The sequence below is a fragment of the Aptenodytes patagonicus genome, chromosome 2 (assembly GCF_965638725.1).
Source record: "Aptenodytes patagonicus chromosome 2, bAptPat1.pri.cur, whole genome shotgun sequence".
NCBI lineage: Eukaryota > Metazoa > Chordata > Aves > Sphenisciformes > Spheniscidae > Aptenodytes > Aptenodytes patagonicus.
Genome location: NC_134950.1, coordinates 68,775,728 through 68,797,216, shown reverse-complemented (window position 1 = coordinate 68,797,216; position 21,489 = coordinate 68,775,728). Strand labels below are relative to the sequence as shown.

The 21,489-nt window shown below is 40.8% G+C and overlaps 1 protein-coding gene across 1 annotated transcript in view; it reads right to left on the bottom strand.

Annotated features, from left to right (window-relative positions):
• AHRR (aryl hydrocarbon receptor repressor) overlaps positions 1–21,489 on the bottom strand; it is an 87,869-nt gene that overhangs the window by 26,784 nt on the left and 39,596 nt on the right. Inside the window, exon 4 of the mRNA XM_076332231.1 lies at positions 1,152–1,252. Coding sequence (XP_076188346.1) covers positions 1,152–1,252 — 101 coding nt within the window. The remainder of the gene's footprint in view (positions 1–1,151; positions 1,253–21,489) is intronic.

Sequence of the window (21,489 nt, the reverse complement as noted above, 5' to 3'; positions counted from 1 at the left end):
ACTGTTTGAAGAGCCTTAATGATTATAACTTGTGGGCATGTAATATACACCCAACCAAACATAGACTAAAGATAGGAGAGCCTTATTAAAAATTAGATACTCACCATATTTATCATTTATTGTACGCCCTGTACTCCCTATTCATTGAGAATGGAAATGATTGCAAATAATACCTGACAGCCAAGCATCTCATTTTGGCACTAGCACCAACTAATCAGATGCCTCTGTGTTACTTGCTTTGAAATACAAAATTTAAATCTTCTAAAGTATTAAGAGGAAGGAAAGCAGGGTGCCAGTTTCCATTCCATAGACTTGAATGACATATGATATTGGATCCCATGATAAAATGTCTTTTTTCTTTAATAGTATACAGCATTTATTTGCTGGAGGCTACTATTTAATTTCCATTTACGTGTATCTCAGAGCTGTGATTAAAACACAATTTTTATACCATGAATATTATCCTATCCAAAACAACTATACATATGTAGGAATCACACAGGAATTTCCAAGGACCTCAGTGTATAAAAGGCATTATTACATCATGTGTTTGAAATGCAGATGTATCTGGGATGGACTGCTGTGCTCTAGCTGGTTCAGTAGTTCACAGCAGTATTAATTCTTCATCCAGATTAATGGATCCAATTCTCAGTAACAGTATGGCCCCTTTATGCTGCTCTGCCAATATAAAGTCATCCTAAAGGGGATAGAAATACACAGAAGGAATAGCTTCTGCACACACGGCTTCCCTCAGAGCACAGAGCTGAGGAAGTACGATAAATTAAAATATCCCAGAATAATCTTAACTCAGACAGAAACCAGGCAAGCTCCTGTTGGCACTCTCAAAATATGGGCCAAGTAAAATAATCCTCTGCTATCACTCCAAGTGAAAAAGAACTGTGAACCGGCCCACTGGAGTTCACTGGTAATTTCAAGGATGTGGGGGTGTAAGGTACAATTGCCCAAACAGAGACTGACCGGGACTATCATGACTGCCAGTTTTACTCTTGCAAGAAGTGCTCACAAGTGTGATTCTTGAATGACTCACACCAAGACCGACCATTTGTTCAAAGTTGCCACAAAGCATTAACCTGAATATATGATCAAACCGAAGAAATTAGAGCCAGAAAAGACAGCATTTTTTCACTCACCTCTAGTAGAAGTCCACCCTCTTGTACAGCAGTCTTGTTAGATACGTTGTCTTCTTTTATCGTTTGGCCAACTTGCTTCTTAAAGTGCTTTTCTTGAATGGCTGTTGGAAAGAGTTATTGTCAATTTAGAAATCATAACCATTAGGGCCGCTAGACTAAAATTCTTATTTAGGCACTTAACATGCATTGATTTAATTGGGAGTTACTGTCTTTGTGGTCTGGATCTCAGTTACTGACAACTTTCTTTTGCTGTGAGGGAGATAGATACATATTTGGCAGTCCAGATGTTTTTTATATGAAATATCTATCACATTTTTTATTGAACATATTTTTTCCATTAGTGTACTCTACGTAAAGCAACAACCAAAACCCACAGGAAAGAAACAAAAGAAAGTTAGCAAGTTGTTTTGTATATAAAAATATGCATTATGACAATATAATGAAATGCCTATATAGCTCAGAAGACAAGGGACTGAAATAAGTTTCTTACTTTCAGTGCTGACCTTCTTGGCATCGGATTATTTTCAGTCTCACTTTACCCTATTCACTTCTACAAGTCTGAGCCTGACTGTAAGCTTCAAGGGAATGTTCCTAAACTGTTTCATTTTTTTTAGCAGGTTATTTACTACATGAAATTCATTAAAATCTCTCACTAGAGATTAAAATTGCATTTATTTTTCCCAATAATAATGAAAACCTTCATGGGAGTCAAAACTGGTGAGTGCTCTTGCCATGCATGGGTTATCATTGCTTGATCTGAAATATCTTTGAATACTCAGATTAAAGTCTTCATATCGATATATCCCATAGAAAAATCCCTGAAATACAATCCCATTTCTGGGGATAATGAAAGAATTTCTGAGAAGGTGGACATCACCTGATACATTGGGCTTCTGCATCATCTAGAGAGTATGACAGGAACCTGTCTTTGTCATTTGGTCAGTAAAAATTAAGGAGTCAGCTTCACTCTTACTGCCCCATCCCAGAGATGGGTCATACAAATATCCCGGTAGCAAACAGAGATTCAGTTTTCTGTTTGTTCTCCTTTGCACGGAGAGAATGAGAGAGGAGAGCATACCAGTGAGATTAGCTGGGACATTTGGTACACATTGTCCCTGCCAGCTAAAGGAGAGCTGGAGCAGCCACAACCAGAGATGGTTAATAATCCAAAAAAAGAAGGGATGAGACAGACAGGAATAGTTTATACCAAATCGGAATAAGAAGAGGAGACAGCCAGCAAGCCTCTAATGCTCCTGAGCTTGTTGCTAAAAGTCACGACAATGGGATTTAAATTTTTCCTAAGATACCGAATTAAGAAAAAGGTCTACATTTTTAAATGGTTTGATTAGTATTTGTTGCAAATGACCGAGGATATGATCTAAATGGAGTCACTTCCTTTCCAAAGGGCTGTGCAAGAGCCCCTTATCAACATAACAGCCTAGTGAGGGACTGTTGCAAGATACATCAGCATTTTACAATAGATGATGGCAACACAGAACCACACTGACTGAATATTCGTGATGTTTTTTAGGTTACATTGTAAATATTTGCCGCCAGTGATAATGTCGGTCATTACCCCAAAGCAATCATCTCAAAGGTATAATTAGATGTAATAAATCCCTCCCCTGGGCATGGGAAAACACATCAGGAAAATGCCAAGCTGCCTAAAACAGATCCCTACCCATGTCTTCCAGCCAAAACAATTTTGTGATTTCAGATTTGTAAGCTAGGCTGCTATGAACGGGATATACAGATTCTTCAATCTGCATTTTCATTTTGGTATACCTTTTGAACTAATTGGAAAAGGTTGCTTTTTTTTCCCCTTGGTCAGCCAAGCCTTCTGCTGTGCCTGTCCGTAAGAACAGACATACGGACACTCGTGACAATAATTTTTAAAAACCCAGCCCCTATTCCAATGGCCTCTTCCAGAGTTTCCCCCCTCAGAAAAGATGTTTTTGTAATTACTGACATGGTGGTTTGCAGTCTTTGTGCAGGTTAAAAGACAGACAGGGAGGGGTTAGAGGAAATGAAGGTTTATTTTTTTGATGCGTTCTTTTGGCGTCGTGAAAATTCCACCAGTTTGAACTTCATCGTTAGTGGAAACTATTATTTTACCCGACTGAGCGGGCCAGAGCTCCCTGCCTGTTTGTTAGCCTTCAGGCTCACACAAACACAGCAGCAGAAGCACAAGAGATGTTTGTTCCGCAGCTCGTCTGGCTACTATAAATTCCATCTCCAAATGGAAAGTATTTTAATGTTATTTTGCCGGCTAGAGTTACCCGTATGTTAGGCCACACACATCCGTTTCATAACATACCCTACTCACTGGCTTGGACTGCGAGGAGACCCATTGCACCACCGAAGAAGAATGACACCCTCCGCGCCAAGAAGCAAGAGCTCCTCAGAGATAGGGACGTTTGTTCCTCGCACCTGAGGCAGCAGAGCCGCTGCTCACTGTTCACGCTTGTTCTGCCTCCCTGCGCTGGAAATACTTTACTAATCCACCCAGGGCTTGGCTGATACTGCAGTGACAGCTCAGAAGAGATACTACTGCTGGTGATAGCCTGTCACTCAGAGAAAGCACAGCAAGAAAGGCAGAAAACCATGCAGATCTCCAGAATGAATGAGGAGGAGGAAAAGCAAGTCATGACAGGGTGAGGAGGGAAAATTGCAACATGTTCTCTGACTAGGCAGAAAAATAGGGAAAAGAAAACAGAGCAGCCTAACGATACCCCTGTCACCACCAAGAATCAAGTGGGAGAACTGAAGGAAAGTAAGTATTGGTTATGACGGGTGGCTTGATAGCGAGGGCCCTGATGCCAAGACAGCTGTGCTCAGACTTAGCCATTCCATAAAATGGTGGCCCTCTGGAGCAAAGGTGAAGCCTATGATGACGAAAACAAACAAAAGGCTGGAGAATGCAGGAGTACTGTCTCTAGTAGGCAGGGAGGAGCAAACTGTGGAAAGATAAAAAATAACAAACGGCAAAGGATGACTCAGTGACCTAAGGGGAAAAATTCTGGCTGCTGGAGTTCCCATACATCAAGAATGGGGCAGGAAAAAAAATGATATTGCAGGCAGCCTGGAGAATGCTGCGGGTCAGCTTTATGGAGCCTTGGACCGCTTTCGATGGGAGAGGCAGCTCTTTGGATTAGATTGTCAGCAATTCAGCATAGAGCGCTCACCTACTAGGTTCAAAACTGGCAAACTGAAGAGATGGGAAGCAGGAACAGCAGAGACCTTTTCCTGAGCACAACTTATCTAGCCTGCACTTCCAGAACACGAAATAAAACAGAAGATGGAGCTGTTCTGCCAAAGAAGATGAATGAGCGTATTGATACCATAGGGTGATAAATACAAGATATACATGTACCAGAGCTGACAGTTTTGCAAGGTCATGCGATCTAGTGAGCATGGTGTAATCCCAGGCAACATTAAAAACCCACAAGTTTGGAAACGCTGCGTCCTACAGAAGGACAACTCTGTGGAAATACACAGGGCAGGGAGAAAGGGGGCTAGGAGGAGGAAGAGAGGGGAGAAAAAAATGAAGAAAAACGGCCAATGCAATTTCCTGAAGGAAAGGTCAAAGATCTGAGGACATTGTTCCAATTTCTGATCTGAAAGCGGTGAAAGGAGTGGAAACCAAAAAACAATGTAGAGTTAGAATTGACAATTAATTAATGGAGAAAAAAAGTCCACAAAAGGGATGATAAGTTTGGCTGAAGGAGTATGGGACTGACTCAGACAGTGTTGCTGAGCCTTTCACAGCTGCACTGTCTCTCCCTAGAACACTGCAAAAAGCTGAGATCTCTTTTGAGCCTCCAGTTCTGATACGAGCATCACTATCTGCATTTGCAAACCCCTTGGCTTGAAAACCAAATCTGGAATATTGTAAAGAAGAGAAAAGCTGCCTGACACTTTAAAGTCTATAGCAGCATCATGAAACCAGCCATTCCCTTTCCCTCAGAAATAACAGAACATTTATTTGTTGCAGAATACTCTTTAGTTCAGAGGGATGGAAATTTCAGGACTCTCATAAAACCATACTTTTTAAACCCATAGGATTACATTCTCCAAGTGTTTCTGTACCCCTTCCTGCACAAGCAGAACTTCTTTCTTCAGAAAATAATTAGAAAAATATCTGCCAAGCTAAACTCTGTAACAAACTAATGTGTGGTCAAACTGTACCCCAGCCATCGCCGGGGCCTTGCACTGCTCAGGCTACCCGCATCAAGCAACAGCACAGGCGAGAAATGAGCGGTGAAGGGATGCTGTTTCTTATCTGAACACCTTGTCTGGATTCATTTGAGGTGTAAGAAGGGGACAGTTCTGTCTTCTTCAGACTCGGTATGACACAGGCATATCAGTTTCAAGCCTTTCTACAAGGAGTGCCTGTGAGACCATTTCTCTCCAGTGATGCCCAGGGGATAAACTGTTTCTTAAAATGGGCAGATGAAAATACCTGAATCTAGCTTGCAGGTTCAGAGACACTGCTTTATGCATACAAGTCTTACTCTTGGTAACTGTTACTTGAAAGGAAGTGAAAACAGGGTCTTTCTTCCTGGATCTTCTAGCTGCAGGAAGAATCGGCTCTGCGTGTTACCCTGAATGCTAAGAAAACAAAACAAAACAGCTAGGAAACACTCGGTGTGAGCAATTCTGCTTAACAAAAATACAGCTATGAACTGAAATGGTCTGTTTCCTCTTGCTGCATTACAGAGAACACTGAGTGACAATAAGGACAGCGCTCATTAGATGCAGGCTGAAATTAAACAATATACAACATAAAGAACAGTTATTATACATTGCCAAATGATATGAAAGGGATGTTTGCACTCTGAAATGCCACAACATACAGGTTGCACAAACGCTTCGGGAAAGAAATCAGCACCAAAATGCACCCTCTGAATACAAGATGTATGGTGTTCAGTTCTGTTGCAGAGGCTACCAGAATGCCAGATGAAATTATGCTAGCAATAATGCAAAGTTTTTCTTCCCAACTTAGCGGTTTTCTCAGTCTGCTTCTTCTTAAGAGATGCTTTGAAATCTGACTGCCCTTTGAAGTTTCTTGAGTACAGCATGACATTTATTTAAGGTACAAACCGAACTGTTTGCTTTCCAGATCCCGTCCCCTCTTTCTTTCAGAACCACTTTTCCCCTTTCCCAGCAAGCCTCATCCATTTTTCCCCACGCATGAGAGGGGCATCAAAGAGATGCCACTGCCCGGCAGCCCTCCTCTCCCTGCGGCCCTTGCGCGGAGCTGGTGGGGCCACCTCGCCCCCCTGAGACCCCAGCCCGTGTCCCACCCCCCGCAAAAAGGAGGCGAGGGGGAGGAGAAGTCCCTGCTGCGGAGGAGGCAGACTGCTGACTAACCCCAGCCCCGCTGTCACGCAAGCCTCGCCGCCTGTCAATCTTCCGGCGGCTCTGACAGGGGCCTGGCGCCCATTCAAACCCTTGCGTGCGAGCAGACAAGCCGCATTACCCTATGAAGTATTTCATAATAACAACAGCTGTTAAATATTGATGACTCCTGGCAAGCGCTGAATGCTTTTTGAGAAGGTTAAGCCTTCGTGTAATGGAGCCTAATTCCTCATTATATACTGTATCAGATATCTGGAAGTTGCCTAAAAAAAGCAAAGGGGCTTAAAGTAAAGGATCAGAAAATAACTCTCGTGCAGCAGGGAGAGGGTAGAAAACCCGGAGTGCGAGGTGAGGAGCGTTTCCCTGAGGTCAAATCCTTTTGCAAACAGTAAAAAATGCTGCCGGAGCGATCATCAAAATGGTTGGTTTCACTATATTCCACTGGACAGTTTTGTGTTTTTAGAAATTATTGCAGATGGGATAAACTTTCTAAAATGGCAATCCAGCTGCCACTGCTGTCTGTGTATGTAAGAGTACACATGGAAATTATTTCTACAGAAAAACATAGAAAAGGGAGAAAGCTCGCATTCCTATAGTTTTTCTACGAACGTCAGCCCTGAGAGATCTGGCTTGTTAGAAGATTTGGTGGTGATCAGACAAGATACTAAGGATGAGATCTCAGAAAGGGTTTCCAGCAGGCGAGAAGGGGAGAAGGGCGAGCCTCTTGCCTTGGGCAAGTCCTGATGTGCTCTCCTCCAGTTCCCAGAAGAAATCCCCCCTCTTCTTCACGCTGCCTTCTAAAACCCATCAGTCCTATCTTTTCTCTCTTGACCTAGCTGTTGAGCAAGGTTGTGTCAGGAAGGGAATCAGCTTGGGGTAGGAATTCATGATCGACAGACTGAGTCTTTGGAATGGAGCTGGCGTGACACCAGGGCCGGCAGTACCGGGGAGTCCAGCGAAACGGCAGCATCAGAGTCAGGGTGCGGGTGAAAGAGAAGAAACACAAACCGAGGACTTCTTGGGGAGGCGACCAAGTCAGGGTATTTTTTTCTTGCATGTGAAAAAGAGGTCTGTGTGCCTTTGGGGAATACAATTTAGATGAGGCAAGCTGAGAAGCTGAAAACAATTACCTGCTTATGTTCAGTTGTGCTGTGGTGCAAGGAGTTCTGCGAAGCAGAAGTCCTTCCCAATACTTCTGGGAAGTATTTTACCTGTGGGGAACCCAAGCCTATTTGTTGAATCAGGATAGGGAATCACGGAAACTCAGGAAGTTGTAGGTTGGAGGGGACCTTTGAAGGTCATCTGGTCTACCCCACCCTGATCAAAATAGAACTAACTTCAGTTAGGCAGGTTGCTCAGGGTTTTTGCTGAGTATCCCCGGTAATGGACATTTCACATTCCCTCCAGGAAAACTTTCATTGTTTAATTACAAACAGGGTTAATTTTGTAAGGTAAGAGTTGCTTATGGCTTTAGGCGAATGAGCATTAGGGTAAGTTCTGGATGGACACTTCCTGTTTCCACAATTTTTGGTCTGTAAAATGTGTAGAATAATTTAAGAAATGCTGAGAATGGTTAAGTGGCTGTCATGAAAAGTGTGTGTATATGGAGAATATGTGAATTAAATTACTAGCTATTCTTATAATGTTTTTTGATGGTTCATTCTGTCTGTATCTCACACAACCGGCTCACAAGAAACCACACTTGTATGTCACGTTTTTATGTAGTCTGGGACTGTAACATCTCCCTTATCCCATAACTTCTGAGGGATCACAGATCCAAAGAAAAGCTGTGCCTCCATGTGAAACCGAGTTTTGTGCTAACTATACAAGCAACAGTCTCAAAAGAACTTGTCTAGAAAGCACATTTCCGCTCTGCAGCTTACTGTTGCAACCTTTGTCTCTCCATATGACTCAACAGATGATCTCCCCAACAGACAACCCCACGTTGCGCATTGGCAAAGAAGATACTTTAGAGATCTGTTTGCATCACTGTGAGTAAATATTTGAGTTATCAGTTGGTCTGGTAGACTATATTGGTTATAAGACTGCCAAAGACATGCAGTCCTCCTAAATTACCCAAAATATAAGACTTATTCCAAGTACTTGTCTTCCATTTCAACTTCATAATTCCATTTGATTACCTACTACTTTAAATATGATGATTTGATGATGGGAACTTATTGATTTATAGGTTCAGTCCTGGGGCCTTAATTTTATCCCTGTATTATTCCATTCTTAGTTTAATTAAGCTGTAATACATTAGCTTGTCTGGGTGTGCATTTGCTTGCACACCCTTTTGAATAAATCCATAAAAGGTAAATACAAATGGGTTATTCTGTCAAACTACAAAATGGATCGCAAGCCTGAGTTATCGGCAACCTCGAGTAAGAAATCTGCAAACCACTTAGTCTACTTTCAAATCAATACCCACATCCCTCATAAAAATTAAGATGATTCCAACAAATTCTTTGCCCCTTAAGTCATGAGTTTGTAAATTACATGTCTTTTAATCAGAATTGAGATTACAGCATAAGTTTAGTGTAGAAAAAAATAAATTTTAGAACTATTCTGTATTTAGAAAACTTGCTTAACATTGGTCAATTCCAGAGTTAAGAACCTCAGAATGTACAATCAATGTAGTTTTATGTTTGTTTTACTCTAGTTTCCATTTTCCTCTGTACTACACTGAAACACTGCATGTTAAGTCTATGTAGAGGGATTCAGACTTCACCGAACTAATCCACATTAGCCTTAAGTGTACTGCAGTGTGTTCTGACCTGCCACATCCTGATTGCTTGAGTGGGATCTCAGCAAATCCCACCGATCATGATATACATGCATATTCACAGGAATAGCATGTCAGGACACACTGAATCTAGGACCTATGGAGCAGATGGCCTATCAAAACAACTTGCAGAGTTTCCCAGTTCTTCTAAGTGTCCTTCGTGATGGCTTGTTGGCTGAATAGCTGTTCATCTTTTCCCTTGTCCAGATATTTTAAAAAATCTGTACAGGGAAAAATAAAATTTAGGTTCTCTATATCCTCTGAATTCCCAGTACTTTCTCTCTCTCTGGTCCAAAAATGTAGTCCTCTTTTGATATGGGTCATATTATTTCATTGTCCCTCAGCCATTTTTTCTCTGTTTTGATTCTCCCAATGAAAATAATACAACGGTGGACATTGAGGTCCACAGCAGAGGCAGCTACCCTTTGAGGAGAGGCTAAAATGGCCGTGACTGTTTACTGAGGAGGGAAGGATGAGGAGAGATGCAACAGAGGTTTACAAAATTGTAAAGGCAATGGGTAAACTGAATGCAGAACTGCTGTTCACCCAACCCCACAATATGAGGACTGTGAAGTGCTTGGTGCACCAATACAAGAATGGTTTAAAGCAGATAAAAGACAGCAGTTTTGGAGATGAGAATACCAGACTGGATAGACCACTGCTGTGACACAGTAGTGCATTTCTTATGTTGTTATATTCTCACTGCAATGCCACGACCTTGTCCACGAAATTTGTTGCAGACAGAAAATAAACAACAGATGAACAAGAGCAGCATCTGTGACGCGAAACAAAGTATATCACAGAAGTGACAATAAGAAAAATCAGAACCTTATGAGAAAGCGTGTATGTGACTAAATTTAAGCATATGATGAAAGACCAGCTTGTGACTAATCATTGCATCCAAACAAAAAAAAAAATCTTTTATGATAAACAGCCTATTGAAATAAGTTCAAGTTTGAAATATTTTTCAGAAACATAAGGAATGAGACAAAAATCCATTTTTACTGAAAAGGCAACTAAGAGAAAAGCTATGTGTGTTCATAAGTAAGCAACTACAGTCTACTGGAATTTTCCCCACTTTAAAAAAGGAGACTGTAAGAATTGCGTCTCACAGAAGAAATGCAATGAAGTCCTCATAACAGATCTATCTTGAGAATATCAGAACATTTTTAGTCTTTATTGGCTGCAGAAGATGTGCACCATTTTACCCTCTTCAATTTAGATCTACAGTTTAGAACGTTTAGTAAATCAGTCCCTGAAGAATGAAATCAAATCAAAGACCAAGTGTGAAAATAAATGCAACTAGGAAAGTGTATGAGAAAGCATCTCTCCCTCTTCCTGATTAAATCAACCTGACGATGACTGACTTATGTGAGATTTACATGATATTTGCTAGCCTTTTTGGATTTGATAACCTTTTTTCCAGGCCTATGTTTCAAACAGACTATCTCCTGAGCTTCCACTCCTCAATTTCTACTACGTTTATAACATTCTTGTCCCTTTATAATTTCATTTGCACCACTCTGCATGGAAAGGCATGGGCTAAATTCATACCTGCTAGCTCCAAGAGGGAATTTAAGTCAGTATCTTTCAGAAGAGAGTTGAAAGAGCATGTGTCAGTAGGCCAGTATATCACCCAAGAGACTGTTTAAAAATAGCCAAAGCACACGATCTGGAGAGGATAAAGGAAACCTTTAAGATGAAATAAACATTGCATCTAAAATATTCACGCTGAGACCTTAGTGCACAGGATGTGCATATGTTATGCAGAAAACCAAATCTGGCTTCGTGAGTTTCAGAGTCAGAAATATCATAAGAGCAATTCCTTAATATCTGCTTTATATATGCAGCCATACTGTATTAGATATTAAAGGCAATGACACAGCCACATTTGCTTTCCAGTGTACTTTAAATAAGCAAACACACTTGACAGAAGAAATGTGAGAATCTCCACCTTTAAGTCAGCTCGATACCACAGCACACTGCTGCACAATCACTGATAAATACACACACCCCACAGAACACAGCACTCTCTTTCTGAGGCAGAGCTGCTTTGCTTTGGTCTTTTCTGCTCTGTGAAGACTGCCATGATGAGATTGACTGCATGAAGCCTTGAGAGGTTAAATGAACTTAATGAGCTGTGGGAAAAATGTGCCTGAGAGGAGGTCCTTGAGCTTTGGCTTTTCTACTTCAGGAAGTAAAAGAACATGCCGAGACAAGGTACAGGCAAATGAAATATCAGGAACATCTAATATCTAATATCATGGAATATCTAAAAGTTTAAAAAATTCTTTCAGAATCAATTTTCAGGATAATTTTAAAACACTGAACTATATTCCAGAACTTTTTAGAATGCTGAAGAAAGCCGGTAACATGAAAATCTTACCTAAAAGCTCAGAATGAAGAACAATCCAAAAAACAGAAGTCAAAAATTGAACTATCGGAACCCTAAATTGATAATGTTACAGGTATGCTTAATGTGTTTTTATACACATTACTATTTTAATGTATGCATTTAAAGACTCGTCCTGAAAAGCTATCCAAACAGATGGACCTTGCTCCCAACTGGAATCCCTTGTAAGTCAGAGGGCCTGCAGAGAAGACATTATGGTTTGTCCAAAAATAAATTGCTTTGCAGAACAGGAACCTTCTGCAGAAGTAGAAAATGCATGCACTTGATGTGTTCAATTACTACAAGAACCTTCATTTTTCACTTCCTCACAAGCGTTTTGCTTTGCCTCTTTTTTCACAGCCAGGTTCCAAGCTCAGAAAAAGATCCCAAGCAGATCCTAAAGACCCTAAGCAGGCCAGTAGTGGGCTTACGTGTTCTCTCCTCCTTAGCACTAGAGAAATTAAGTTTTTAAAAAATGCCACAGTCCCTAGGTCAATGACCAGAATTAGGACCTTCAAATTTTCTAAGCATAATAAAAAAGGCAGGAAAGGTAATATTTGAATGCTCTAAAAATGTAAATTGTGGCCCTGCTTTGATTTGCGTTTCAATTTTTAAAAACAGAGACTACTTAGATATAGTGACAAAATTAAAAGGCAGCCAGAGTTCTTATCAGACTTGTCCCGTGTGAAGACAAGGAACAACCAAACAATGTTCTGTATTTCAGAAACAAAGTTCTAGCTAATAAAATATAACATTTTCTCCAGTTTCAACTCTTCTGCATATGTGTCATTGACTTGAACAGGCAAGTCTGACTCCTGTGAAGGTGCCTGCTGCCTTGACTCATAGCAAGCTACCAAAGAAATAATGAGTGTTCCTTATAGGATAAGGACAGGAAACTTGTCTCCCACTCATGAAACATATAGGATTGTGGCCTCAATTTTCAAGGCAATTATAGTTAATTACAGCTTTCATTGAGTGATCAATACTAGGTGAGTAGTATGTGTAAAGAGAATTATGATACATAAATTACTTCTAGTGTTTCGTATTCTGTCAAGGTCTTCTGGATGAAAACTGGTGATTTCTTACCTACTGACTCATCAGATCTGTTTTACAGTCATTATGTGGCATAAACATCAGTTTACATTGTTTTTTCATCAGTTCTAATATGATCTTCATTGCATATACACTGCGACTTGCTGCCAGAGTCAGTCCAATAACCACTGAAACAAAACTTATTAGCGCTATGCTAAGGAAAAGATGAATAGGTTTAAGGCAGAAAATGAACATTGCAAATTGCAAAAAGCAAAAGCAAAGAATGTTTTGCACATTTTATTAAAAAATGTGAACGTTAACTGGAGAAAACGTATACTCTAGAGCCTAGTTTGTTTTAAGCCGAGTATTTTTCAGAGGAATCATTATGCTGCATCCAAAAGAGGAACATTTTTTCTCCTGCCAGGGCAGATTTGCAGGGAGGAGGCTCATTTCTGCCTTGCTGGTCTGGCAGGCAGCAGAGCTCTATTCCTCTGATCAAGAGATCACTTTCATAACCACTTTTCTGAGGTCACAAATGAGTCTGCTGCAGTCACGCAACCCCTACCAGAGCTTACTATAACAATACAGGTTCACGGAAACCTTTTAAAGAGGCAGCCCATCCTTTCGACCCATGCAGTTATAAGGCACATGCATATTATTGTACGGGCTTCCCCAAAATATGTCACGGGACTATTTTATTTCAGTTCAAGCAGGGAAGAAATGTGTAGCTTGGAGTTTTATCTGGATGGAGTCATGTTGCCTGAGTAGAATTAAATAAAAGGTTAAGATAAATAGCTCTACAATTCTTTTAAACTATACTGGCACCTTTTTCAAATATTTATTCAGCCTGTTCCTTTTTATTATCTTAAAGGTCCATGTCTGCCAACCATGTGCTACTGTGAATTATGCTAATTAAGATATTTAAAAGCCATGGTAAACAGTCAAACAAACACTAGATTCAATAAACAACAGATAGGATTGCCCTGAATTAAACACTGCCCTGCTGCAGTGTTAGAAACACCAATGATACAGAAATGGTAGATCAGGAAACAGGCTTACTGTCAAAAATTTTTTCTGAAGAAATACTATGAAAATAGAACGAGTACTCATTAGAGCTTGTTTCTAGGACAGAAAAGCCTATTTTATATTTTAGCTGACAGTGTCCCTCAAATGACCAACATACTAATCTGTTGTATGGACATGCCTTGTAGGTGGTAGCTGGAATCGCCTTTGGGTGATGGGGGGCAGGCGGGAATTTAAAGAAAAAAGTTAAAAATATTTTTCCTCTTATGGTAAGTCAACTCTACCCAATGAAGGGGGGGAGGGGGTGGCCTATTTTCACAAGCAGTTAGCGCCATGAAAGCAACCGTTGTTGTTCCGTCATGAATTATCTGCACTAATTACCTGAAATAAAGTTTCCAAAAGCTGTTAAATTACTTTGGAGCCTACAATTTAAAAAATTAAGTTGGATGTATTGCTCATTGACATTTTATGAGGATTAGTATACAGACACATTTCATTTAAAGGCAGCACAAACAGGCTTGCCCAAACCAGCTTTATAATCCAGCTTAAATAAGTAACAATAGCAATGAGGGCACAGCGTTAGGTCTGTTGAGGACTCATAGTGTGGGCTGAGATGACTCGTTTGCACACTGTCTCGCAAGTTCATTGCTATTATTAGCCACGCTAGCCAGGTGAAAGCTTGTTCAGGTGCGCCCACACATGCTACAGAGAGCTTCAGGGACTCTGGAGATGCACCCACAGGTTGTGAAGTGCCCTTGCCTTCATCCAAAGTGATATTCAGGCTTGACCTTGATGTGTGTCTTCACCCAGCTCAAGCAGTGGGAGAGGTCCCCTCCCATCTGCACTGCAGTTTGCCGTTTACACAAGAGATGACCTCCCGGTCTAGCTTTGATATGAAACTAATGACACCCCAAAATCAGCCTCATCTCTGCTCCAGGTCTCGCCTATATTTATGGAGGGGAATTAGGCTGGAAACTAGATGGGGGATTGTGAGGTTACTGCTGGTGGATCTCACTGTCAGAGCCTGGTGCACTCACGTCGTGGATGGGAAGTCAGGGCAGCAAGGCGGGCTCAACCTCAGACACTGAGCGTTACCACAGTTTCTCAGCTCGGACAAAGTGCTGGTGGAGGTGATGAGACAGAGATGCCGATCTATAAAGGGAGGGTGTTGACAGCCTGCAGAGTGACCTCGAGGGTAACAGTACCGGTGCAGACAAGGCCGCAGGCATTTTTGAAGATAGGCCATAGTTTCAAAGATTTCTGAAACTTCTGAAGATGTTGCGCTGGGTGTTATGTTACTGATTTGTGCCCATTCACTTACCACTACAACAACTTCCCATGGAAATGAAAAATACACAAGGTCAACTCCTGCCTAAACAAAGAGATGTGACTTTGTCCCTCTTTATGAACTTTGGCTAAACCACAAGAAGTTAATCTAAAGTGAAAGAGCGTTGGATACTAATGCAAGTATTTAATTAACACGGCAATTTTTCCTTTCTAGTTATTGAAAGAGATACATGAGAATACTGTTGTGCTACTTTACCTTTACAAATTATACTGTTCTTCAGTATAATTGGTTGGTGAAAAAATCATTGGTAACAGCAGGAATGAGTTTACATATGGGTATTTCAGGGCAAACAGCTGCTAGAATACTTGCTGCTCAGCTCTGTTCTGCATGGCAGTCTGGCCACAGAGCTGGTACCTAAAAAGTCTTGCCTTACTGAGTGTCCTTTTTATACTCCTTATTATATGAAAATAAAATATTTGCAATCGTTTTTCAAGAATATGACCTCTTCTACTCAGACAGTGTGGCCAGTTGCTCCATTTTCTAAGGAGATGCAAGAAGGTGTCTAATACATGTGCCTAATTGCCATGGGACCTGCAATTCTAGAGAAAGAATTGGTCAATAATTTAGTATAGTGAAATCAGGATAACAATGACCTCTGATATGCCAATTTCCAAACAATTACTGCAAGCTTTCCTCATTCCCTCCACAGCTCTAAAAACTTGCACCTGACAGTCAAAGATCTGTACACCACCTATATATATATAAGAGAACATGCAGACAGTAATTTGTATTAGCTGCAAATTTCCTTTACATTATTTTTCTAGTCCTTTTGTGAAGTTTATTTAATTTGAAAATTATCCAGAGAAATGTAATCCATCTCACTTATACTCCAACTAATAATCCAAAATCAAACGATTTCAGATTAGTGTAATATAAATCAGTATTTAATAATTAAATTGACTTTACATAGCTACTAAGAGGTATTCTTTCATTAGAAATAAGTTTAAGTACTGTGAGAAATTACAGTACTTACAATCAACCTTTAAGGATTTCTGAGTAACTCAGTTACAAAAATTATAGCAAGCATGCTCAAAAAAAGCTTCTACTCTCACCCTCTTCCTGCTGCCCCAACATACTGTACGTACTTGATGCTCAGCTACCTTTCTACCATGGTCCAGCGCTTTCCGGCCAGTTTTTGTCGGGAAGTGGAGGAAAAAAGTGTTCTGTTACTGCAACGTAAATGAAGTTCTAGCTTGGCCAGGACTGCTGAAGGACACCTGGCACTATCCAAGTAAAAGGCAGATTAAAGAGGACAGCAAATAGTGCTGCTGCAGAAATTAGTTTAAAGCAAGTTGTTGTGACTGAGCCTTCCACACGTGGTGGTCCATACAACCTGTCCTAGCACGGCATAGCCTTTGCCTGACGTGCAGGATGAGAAAAGGAGCTGGAGTGCCTAACCGTAGTGCCCCGGCCAAGGCAACGCAGCCGGGAGTCGATGGAGTCAAGAGAGGACGGGGCAGGCTGGGAACGGGGCAGCTGGAACATTCTTATGCCTGATGTATTTTCCACTGTCCAGATGTTCCCCAGTTGACATGAGCTGTGAGACGCTGGATGCGCCAGTCCCGGAGGGTGTTCTGACCCCTGGGAAGCGCTAAAGAGGCCCAGGCCTGCCCGGCATCGAGGAGGCACAAAGGTATTTTGAAGCTCTGATTGTCTCTTCTCCCACTCGGTCCCCGTGCCAAGTTCAGCTGTGGTGCGGGAACTCAGCTGTGGCGCAAGATTCGTTTTGTACATTAACCCGATGAGCTAAAATACCATCTGAGACCAACATGTAGTCAATTGCTGTGAGAACAAAACTTTGAATTTCCTGACCTATTCAAAGTTTGAATTTCCCATTAACTCCACACTCCCATACTAACAGATGGTATACAGGGTGTAGTTTCAAAACTCCCTGCATCGGAGCGTATGCAAAGAGAACAAGACGAGCTGAATTGCACACCCCTGGAAACCTGCTCTTTATATTCAGAATGGTAAACTTCTAAATAAATAATTAGCGTGTCCAAGCGGCCCCCCCTTCCATGCAGATAATCCTGGATGAAACTCTTACGCCAAAGCTATCCCTGCCATGGGGAGCTGGAAAAGCACTGGTTAGCAGAGCTGACTCATCAGCTGACTAGCCCACAACATCAGCCACAAAGGACCAAGAATGCTGGTGGTGGCATGAAGCGTGTGGGTGGGAGCAAGGAATAAGCAATCATCTGGCAGCCTAATGCAGTAGGGAGGGTTGACAACAATTCATTATTTATTCCCCCCTCCCGCCCTAAGGCTCCATCTCTCTGCTGCAGTGATTCTCATCATCTTGACGCTGTGGTAGGGCTCTGTGTAGGGGAGGGAATGAAAGGTACATCCCCTCCCTGTGGCCCATGCAATGAAAACATCAGCAGGCTATCTGAGCTCACCACACCCAGACCACATAGGGCAAAAGGCCCTCATGGAGGAGAATGGAAAAGAGGTTTGCCTGGTCCCTCTTTCACCCAACAGGAGACGAGAACAATGTCTTACGAGCAAAAAAAAGAGAGCATCACTTTCCCACCAAAGTCAGTCTGGTAGTAGAGAGAAGAAATGGAGATCCAGTTCTGGAATGACAGAGGGCAGATGTAAGAAAGAGCTCTTAGGGACGAAGCAAGGAATACGGGGAAAAGGGAGAATGTTCTAGCAAAGATGGGAAAAGAGGAAAAAAAAACTATATGGAGAAAACAAGAAAATCTACAGATGAGGCAGATGAAAAAAGAAAAGCATTTAAAAAGAGGTGAGGTGGGTTATCTCTAGAAAGGCCGCTAGAGAAAAAGAGGTGAAAATATTTCTCAAAGATTTCGGAAGAAAACAGATTAACAAACTACAGACACTGAAACAGAGAAGGTAAGCCACCAAGGTAAACGGCAAAAGCGCATACAGGAAAAATAAAATTGGCAGACTTAATTAAAAGCCTGACATGAAAGTACACTGATAAAATCCCCCAAATTGTTCACATGTATCCCATTATCTCCGTGTAAATCTGAGTTCACTTTCCAGTGTTCTTTCCCTCCAGCAGCCTGCTACCACTGTGAATCTGGCTGCAATATGGCTAGCTGGTCCCCAATTTACCTAGCACGAAACACTCTCCAGCCAAATTACTGGTGTGGTGAAGGTGTGAGCTCACCCCTCCCAGGCTTCAACCTTTTCAATGGCATTTTTGCTTTGATTCCTAAAAATACATTTAACTTCAGGCAATGCAGTTTTCAAAACACTGGGCCAGATTTTGAAGGCCTGACTTCTATTACTCCACTAGCGCCAAAGTTAAGCAAAACATAGTAAGGAATTAAAGACTTGACCAGTTGTCTTTATGTTTCCTCCCCAGGCAAACCTGTTGTTTTCTGAGAAGAGGCTTTTTGCCTGAATTTTGCCTACAGTAGGTCTTTCCTGGCAGATTGCCTCAGCAGGAAGGAGATTAGGTTTCCCACTGTCCTCTTCATCCTTGGAAAGTTTCTGTTACGTTTCCCAGTCTCCACTACAGGCATTTCAGGGCTTAAAAGTCTTCCCCAATATGTTTTTCACATGCCACTGTATGTATCATTTGGCAAGAGAGCCATGGAGAGTCACAGAATTGTAGTTTGCCATTGCAGCTTTTCTCTAGCTGGAGAAACCGTTCCACTTTATTTCCTGAACTAACACTGAGCTAGTTGAACATTATCTTCAGAGATTCGGAAGATGGAATATCTGCTGAAGCTAGAATTTCTAAAGTAAGCACGCTGACCCCTGTCTGGAGATCGTGACTTGACTTGACTTGAGTAGATAAAGACAAGAAACAATAAAGAAATTCCTCTTTTCCAAATGACCTCTTGGAACGTGGTGCCCCTGTAGTGTTGCTGCAAGGGGCACGGCTTCTGTCCAGAAACTGACCTCTCCTCCCACCTCATTCTGCCAGAGGTGACTATCTCGGTCACACTACTGGTTTTAAAGACATTATCAGTTACCACCATGATACTTATAAGGTGTGATCATGAAGCAAACCTTCAAACTGACATTATCTCTGCTTTCTTAGCCATAAGTCGTCAGCAACAGATGTAGGGTGGATCACTGTCCCCAAATAATTTGGCATTTACTACCAAATTTATTAAATATTTCTAAAGTGCTCGCTAGCATCAATAAGAATGAAGACTGAATATTGCAATGCGTAATACCTTCAAACTCTCTGCCATGTCACCAAGTATATATTAGGCTCACAAGAAAGAACTCTTCTCTTAAACAGGTATATAGAGCTATACTGCTAGGGTTTAATTATTATCCGGTTCTGATGGTTCTGAAGAAGTGTTGAAAACAATCCGTTTCTGTTGAACACAGTAATTTGAGAGCACTCTGCACCTTGCATGACTGAGCATTTAATAACTATTAAAGAAATTCCTGTGATTTTAAACATCTCTAATTTCCTCACACAAATATTACTTGTTTTGAGATGTACAGGCTTTTTCTTTATGCAGTGATGTAGATTAAGACATAAAAAAGTATGGAAAGAAGGAATGCAATTCCATTTTTCTCCGCTTACTGTCTTAGCCCTCATAAAAATGTATTGGAATACTTTCCATATAAATCCTTACATTCATCAGTTCAAGATGTATTATCTAGGTTAGATTATTTCTCCTCTCAAGAAATGTTTTCATAAAGTATTATTTATTGGGCCATTTTCCAGTACAAGGTTTATAGGGGTCATCTGATGGCACAATATCATATTAATAAATTATTTTGAACAAAATACAGTTTTTGTGACAAGTTTTCAGTGACACTGCTATACAACATAATACTAACACAGCAAAGATAGCATTTTCTGTACAGATGTTGAAACACTCAGGGGAATATAGAAGAGTAATATAAGGTGACATGTTTTGCAACTATACAATTAGTAAAGTGATTATGAAATTGTTAATGGACTAGAAAAAGAAAACTTAAAATATGTTGGGTTTTGATTTAGATCTGATCTTTGCTTGTTTTCAATCCTCTTCTCTCAGCTTCTTTCAGCTGTTTCCAATATGTAAGTAGCCAATTCATGTTGCAGGTTCAGAGGTAAATGGGAATAGCAGACATTTTATTTATTATAACAAAAAGCTACAGGCAGAGATTTACTTCCTATGTATACCTTCAACTTGATATATTCCATGCAGATATAAAAAGGGAATGCATTGAGGGGATTTCAATGGATTTTACGGACACAGTAAATCCATGTGATACATGTTTGGCAAGACTGTTATATAGCATCGACCTTTCACAAAAGAAGTTATGAGCTTCTTTGAAGGAAGTTTTAAAGTCTGTTTGTAACTTCTCTTAGTAAGCATTTAATTTAGTTTGCTGATATGCATTCTGCTTCCACTTCTACTCATACAGATGTCAAGATTCTAGAAAATTTATCAGTTGCATTATCTACATGATTGCACCAAAAATTATAATCAAATTAACACTGGATTTATAAAGGGAAATCTGCTGTGCCTCATCTAAAAAGATTATTTCATTTCATGGTGGTGAACGTACAGAGCACTGACTAATATGTTACTGCTACATTAGATAGAGAAGAAAAGCATCTGTGTTAGTCAGTTGGGATTTTCTTTCCAATAACATAAAAAAGACACTAGACCAAATGCAATTAAATGAAAACAAGCCTTTTAGGTAATCCATTGAGCCAAACTGTAGGACTAATCATATAGAAAAATGAGGTGAGCTTTGCAGAAACCAGCTCCCATCTCATGTTTTACGATTTCCAAGCACCTAAATAAGATCTAGTCACAGCCTAGAAAGACAGGTGTCTTGCACAGATTCAGCCATATAAATCGTGATAAATCATAAACTTTTGCATTTGACTAAATCATAAATTTATTTATTTACTTTCATACTTGTATAAACCTCCCAGCCACCTGCAGCTCTGCTTATAACTAACAAGATTTTTGTGCAGGAGGAATTGGTGGGTATCCCGGGCATGAATTCAGGAAGGGCATTTCATCCATAAAGGGCAACGTGAATCATAGAATCATAGAATCATTAAGGTTGGAAAAGACCTCTAAGATCATGGAGTCCAGCTCTCAACCCAACACCACCATGCCCACTAAACCATGTCCCTAAGTGAAGAAAATTAATAATGGCTGAAGGAAAAAGAGGCAAAGCTATGGAAAGAGGAGTGAGGGTTGATAAGAATAAAGACTTGATAGGCAAAGATTATTACAATTACATGGCCTTAATGGGAAAAAGCCGGGCATAGAGATGCCCATGGAGATGGCAGAGCAAGTGGCTCAGTCAGAGGAATGGACAAGAAAGAGAAGTTAGTAGCTATGATTTCTGTGGAGCACAAACGCCAGTGATGTCAGGAAGGCCTGCGATACAGAGGTTACAAAACGATGAAGATACAAGATTTGGACAACAGCCTTTGCATCGTGTT